Source organism: Saimiri boliviensis, chromosome 12, assembly GCF_048565385.1.
Source record: "Saimiri boliviensis isolate mSaiBol1 chromosome 12, mSaiBol1.pri, whole genome shotgun sequence".
Lineage (NCBI taxonomy): Eukaryota > Metazoa > Chordata > Mammalia > Primates > Cebidae > Saimiri > Saimiri boliviensis.
In genome coordinates, this window is record NC_133460.1 from 103,114,756 (window position 1) to 103,120,755 (window position 6,000).

Genomic DNA, 6,000 nt, shown 5'->3' on the forward strand with positions numbered 1-6,000 from the left:
TGTGACAACTCAACATCATCCCTGGTACCTACCATATATCCATCAAGGTAACAAATCCCAAAAACCAACAGAAGCTGTTTTCACCTTACAGTATAAAGTATACCTTCACTTCCATAGCTCAGGGATACATCAACACGGCAGCTATCTTTCATTATCTGGTCCACAGAGACTTCGGGCATCTCAGCATCTCAGAAGTCTACTACACTTACTCCCACAAGCAAGTATAGGTTTTCCTATATTACCATATCTCCACTGCACTTGATACAATTCAGCTTTCTAATTTTTGCCAACCTAACAGGTGGAAAAAGACATTCTATTACTATTTTTATTCTTTAATTTTGGTAGGTATATAGTAAGCATATATTTTTATGAGACATATGGGATATTTTGATACAGGCATACCATATGTAATAATCCCATCAGGGTAAATGGGGTCCACCACCTCAAGCATTTATCCTTTGTTTTACAAACAATCCAATTATACTTTTTCCATTACTATTTTAATATGCATGTCTCTGAATATTAATAATTTTATCTCTTCTTATGCTTGTTAGAGTTTCCTACTCTATAAACTACTTATTAATATCCTTTGCCTATTTTTCTACAGAGGTCGATGCCCTCTTATTATTGATGTATAGTAGTCCCTTGTTTAGTCAGATAGTCCCTTGTCAATTTTAGGCACTGTAAATAAATTCTCTCTTTCTTTCGTCTTTTGCTGAATGAAAATCCTTAATTTTCATAAATCAAAATCATTATTTTTTCACCTTTATAAGCTTCTGAAGCTATAAAAAGTACTTCCATGTCCCTAGGGAAAGAACTTCTTTAACATTTTCTATAATATTTAGTTTTTCTTTTCACATTTAGGTGTTTTATTCATTCAGAGTCTATCCATTTATGATACTAAATTTATTTTTTCTCTGTATAGTGAGTCACTCTCCCTAACAACATATGACTCCTTTCTCCAGTGGTTTACGATGCCACTTAAAAAGTTCCCAAATACACATTTATCTAGGTAAGTCTCTACCCTCCAATTTGTTCCCTTGGTCTATTTTTCTGTTCTTGAACTTATACCACTTTACTACAGCCTGGACATCTTAAGTTCTAATAAGGCAAGACTCCCATCCCCAAACAAATCTTTAAGATTAATTTAGTTATTCACAAACTTTATTCCACCCACCATATAAATTTTAGACTTAGGTTACTGAGTTTGTCAAACCAAATGTAATTTTGATGGCATTTAAACTGAATTTATAAAATGGAGAAAATTAGTATTCTTATAAGTAATTTGATCCAAGAGCAAAGAAAATTGTACCATTTATTTAGATTATATTCCTATTTCTTTATAAAGTTTTATTCTTAAAGGTCTGCGTATTCACGGGTTAATTCCTAGAGACTTCATAGTTTTGTTACTATTATTGCATACAGTATTTACTTTTGATTATCTTTACTAGTTATCACTAGTTTAGTAAATGCTATTAATTTTCTAAGTCATCTTAAGTCCAGCAATCCTGCTAAATTCTTACTAGTTCTAAGTTTTCTCTCAATTTTAAGGATTCATCTAGGTGATCATATTATCTGAAAATAATAAGCTTTATCACTTGCATTACAATCTTTATACCTTATTTATTTGTTCCTTATAATGTTAGCCAGGACCTTCTTACAATGCTAAACAGTAGTGATGACAGGAGCATCCTTACCTGGTTATTGATGTTAAAGCATATGTATCTAAAATTTCTCCACTAAGTATTATTATTTACTGTCAGTTTTTGATAATGACCTTACCTATTTTATATTGCTAGGTTGCTAGGAGTTTTTACCATAATAGGTGCGGGATCTTGTTGAACGATTTCATGGCACCAATTGAGATAACTGTTAATTTTTCTCCTTTAGTTAACGAGTTAAATTAGGTAAGTAGATGTTAAACAATGCTTACATTTCTAGGACTAACTCTACGAATCATGACTCTTTTAACACACTGTTGGATCTGATGAGCTTGTATTTTTTGGCAGGATTTTCATTTCTATGCTAGGTAAAACAGACCTGTAATTAATTTTCTCTTCTTACATGCCCTTACCTAGTTTTAGAATCAAGATTTCACAAATTTCATAAAATGAAGTTGGTACTTTTCTCACTATTTTCCAGGACAACTTGCAAAAGGAATTAAGCGTTAAAATGTGGTGGAACTCACAGGAGTATCTGGATCCAGAGCTTCTAACAGGGGAGATCTTTACCATTTCAGTTTATTAGTTCAAGGTATTTCTTCTGATACCAATTTTCACATTTAATAGTTTTCTAAGAATTATACTTTTCATTTAGGCTTTCAAATTTATCAGCCTAAGTTCATAACATTCTTTTTTTAATCTAATATTTGTAGTTATTGTCCATTTTTCATTTATTTACATCTTTTTTTCTTGTCGATTTTATCAGAAGTCTGCCTAGCTTATTAATCTTTTCAAAAAATAATATTTTGGTGTGACAAATCCTTCTGTTCTCAATTTTACTGATTTCTGTTCCTGACTTTATGCTGTTTTTTGAATGAACTTTACTAAAGCAAGCTTCCTTCATCACTCGAGTAAGTCATTCTGCCACTCTATAGAAGGTGTGGTTCCACAACACAGACTTCAACACACAAAATACACAATATAAACATTATTATCGTCGATAAGGAGAAAACATATATAAATCTTACCAACCAAACCTACATATTAATGTCTTTGACTAAGGCAGTATCTTGAGGCAAATAATTAAAATTATGTGCTGTTCCCACAATGTGTTTAAGATTCCGACTCTATCTGCATCAAGGCAAGTATTTTCTCTGCACAGCTGATTGGACAAGACAGCTTGGTAAAATTAGTAACTAGAAATGAACTCTCCAGTTGCTTTACCAGATGCCATCAAAACTTGCAGTTAATAATAGGAGAGAAAACCCTGGCTGTGATGGTCACATTCATTTTACAAAACAGATTTTGGTTTTCAATCTTCCTGCGTGCAATTGAGTGTTAAGACAGATCACTAACATAAAGTTCAACAAGCAACCCAATCTTGGGTTTGGCCACAAGACTTACTACCTGAAAGGCTTATTCTTAGGATTGTAAGCTCTGAAAGTGATTTTATGCATTATTAGCGTTAAAACGATGTCGGAGCTGCCACTGCATCGGAAAGCAACTCATACATTTCCCTAGCAGGATGCACAGGTGTAACACAGAAGAGGAAGAACAAGCTGCAGATACAGGTCAACTTTCAAATTCCTGACTTCTTTAACACAGCCTGGACAAAAGCACAAGAACACAAGTGGCCAGATTTCCTTTCTCTCTCCGGCTGCAAAAGACTGAAGGCCTTCCCCTGACAAGACTTAGGCAGCCTTATTTTCCTCTCACTTTGAGGGTGAAACTTCAAGAGAAGACGGGTGCGAAAAGAGCTTCGCAATGTTGAGACAGCCAGTTGTGACAGGGATCGCGTTGATAGAACTTGGGGCTGCGTGTGTACCAGGCTGCCTCTCTAGGGCAGGTAACACAAGAAGCCAGGGCCGCTCAGGCGCTGGCCGCAGACACCAAATGAGGGGGAGAGGACGAGGAGGGGGAGGAAGGGGACGGAGAGAGGAGGAAAGACCGAGGCCTGAAACAAAGGAAGCGGGGCTTGCTCCAAAAGGGGGTGAATTCGGCGTCCGAGTGGGGTGGAGAAAAGCCAAGGCTGTTGGGAAAGGCTGGACTCACAGAACTTGGAGGTGGAGGTGTTGATGTTGATGGTGGAGCTGGCAGTGGGGGCGGGGGCCGCCTTGGCCACGGCGGCGGCCGCGTCGCAGCTCTTCAACATCATGATCACCCCATTGGCCTCCGGCGGTGGCGGCGGACCCATCGGGAGCCCCTCCTTGGGGCCCTTCCTGTCCACGGAGACTGCGGGCACCGCCAGCAGCTGCCCCCCCGGAGGCTCTCGGGCAGAAGCCGGGATCGACGAGGGGGGCGGTGGGGGTGGCGGGGGTTGCCGGAAGCCGTCCAAGGCGGCCTCCCAGTTGTTGTGGTTCTGGTCGTCCATCATCGCCTCGTAGCTGCCCCCCTCCTCCTCTTCCATGCTTTCCTCCATCCTGCTGGCCCCTGGCACCCGCCCGCCTCACAGGCACCTGCCGCCCGTCTCAACCCCGAGCCAGCGGGCACCGCTGCTTCCCCGAGCTCACATCGCCGGGGGTAGGAACGGGCGCAGCGGGGAGGGCTGCGGTGCGCAGGGTCTCTCGCTCACCGCGGGGCCGACTCACTAGGAGACGCGGCTGACGGCGGTGGGCGCTCCGGGTCTCTAGGCTGGGAGAGGCAGCCGTAAAGCAGCGGCGCCCCTCACGACATTTTACAACGGCTTCCAATAGGCAGTTGGAAAGGGCAGCTGGGGGCGCGGCCACAAGGGCACGTGGTGGCGAGAAAGCTGAGCGAAAAAGGGTGGGAGCTGTGAATCACTCCCACGCCACAGGGCAGAGGTTCGCCCCGCCTCGGCTGGCCGGGAGCCGATAAGGGAGGAGCGACGGGCCCGGACGGGCATTCGCCGGCCCCGCCCCCGGCCCGGCCTCACGTGACAAAGGTGTTTGTCCTGCGCACGCGCGTTCGCATTCTGGTTACCAAGACGACGAGGAGTCTGCCCGCTACTGAGGACGCGCGCACAGCAATCGGTGCAGTCGCTGCGGACTGGCCGGCCTCGTTGGAGGTGTTCTCGCGCTCTGCAAGTCTGTCAGGCCATTGCACCTCTGAGTGCCTGGGAGCCCCGGCTTTTGCTTGGAACGAAGATGCGGGGCCACAAGAGGCCCCGGGGTCGCAGGTTATACACGGATGGGACCGCCCTGGGCGGCCGGTGGTCGGACTGCTCTTTCTTTGGTCGGTCCCCAGCCGTCGCCACCCAAACGCACAAAACCGAGTAGAAAAACCGAATCGAAAAACCGAATCACATAAAGCAGGATGGCCCAAAAAAGAAATGCGTTTGAGTTATTCCTGTTTTTAAAATTCCTTTACGCCTGTATGCACTGAGGCCAGTAATCCAACTTTTTTTTTTTTTTTTTTGAGACGGAGTTTCGCTCTTGTTACCCAGGCTGGAGTGCAATGGCGCGATCTCGGCTCACCGTAACCTCCGCCTCCTGGGTTCAGGCAATTCTCCTGCCTCAGCCTCCTGAGTAGCTGGGATTACAGGCACGTGCCACCATGCCCAGCTAATTTTTTTGTATTTTTTTTTTTTAGTAGAGACGGGGTTTCACCATGTTGACCAGGATGGTCTCGATTTCTCGACCTCGTGATCCACCCGCCTCGGCCTCCCAAAGTGCTGGGATTACAGGCTTGAGCCACCGCACCCGGCCATAATCCAACTTTTTAAAATGCCAGCTGGGCACCGTGGCTCAGGCCTGTAATCCCTCCACTTTGGGAAGCCGAAGCGGGAGGACCGCTTGGGCCCAAAAATTCGAGACCAGCCTGACCAACATAGCAAGACCCCATCTCCACAAAAAGTTAGCCGGGCATGGTGGCACGTGCCTGGGGTCCCAACTTCTCCAGAGGATGAGGTGGGAGAATCACTTGAGCCCTGGAGGTCGAGGCTGCAGTGAGCCGAGATCACACCACTGCACTCTAACCCGGGTGACAAAGTGAGACTCTGTCTCCAAAAAAAAAAAAAAAAAAAAAAAAAAGAAGAAAGAAAAGAGAATGAAGTGATACGTTGAAGGGGAAAACATAAAACCGTAGAATTCCATGTGTGGCAAAAGAAAAGCAGAAGGAAGGAAGGCAAATTCTGTTTCAGGGAAACAACTGACGGTTTATCATCAGCAGACATTTTCTAGGTAGATGGGTGAGTGAGTGTGATGAGATAAAGAAGTCTCTACATGAACAAAATCCAATATACAGGGAAGATAGAGTCAAAAAAAAGTGTCTCTAATTGAATGTATTGCGTCATAAAGCAAGCCTCTGCATATGTAAGGATTTATATCCTAGCAACCATATAGCCACAAAATGTATAAAGCAAAAATGGACCCAAGTATAA

General features: G+C 43.9%; 1 protein-coding gene across 2 annotated transcripts in view; it reads right to left on the reverse strand.

The window, feature by feature from the left end:
- Positions 1-4,372, reverse strand: part of CACUL1 (CDK2 associated cullin domain 1) — a 71,292-nt gene extending 66,920 nt beyond the window's left edge. Inside the window, exon 1 of one of the 2 annotated variants that reach the window (XM_010332502.3) lies at positions 3,714-4,372. In XM_010332502.3, coding sequence (XP_010330804.2) covers positions 3,714-4,080 — 367 coding nt within the window. In that variant the 5' untranslated portion in view covers positions 4,081-4,372. The remainder of the gene's footprint in view (positions 1-3,713) is intronic. The other variant, XM_003922154.4, reaches the window with a different exon arrangement.
- Positions 4,373-6,000: the final 1,628 nt, after the last annotated feature.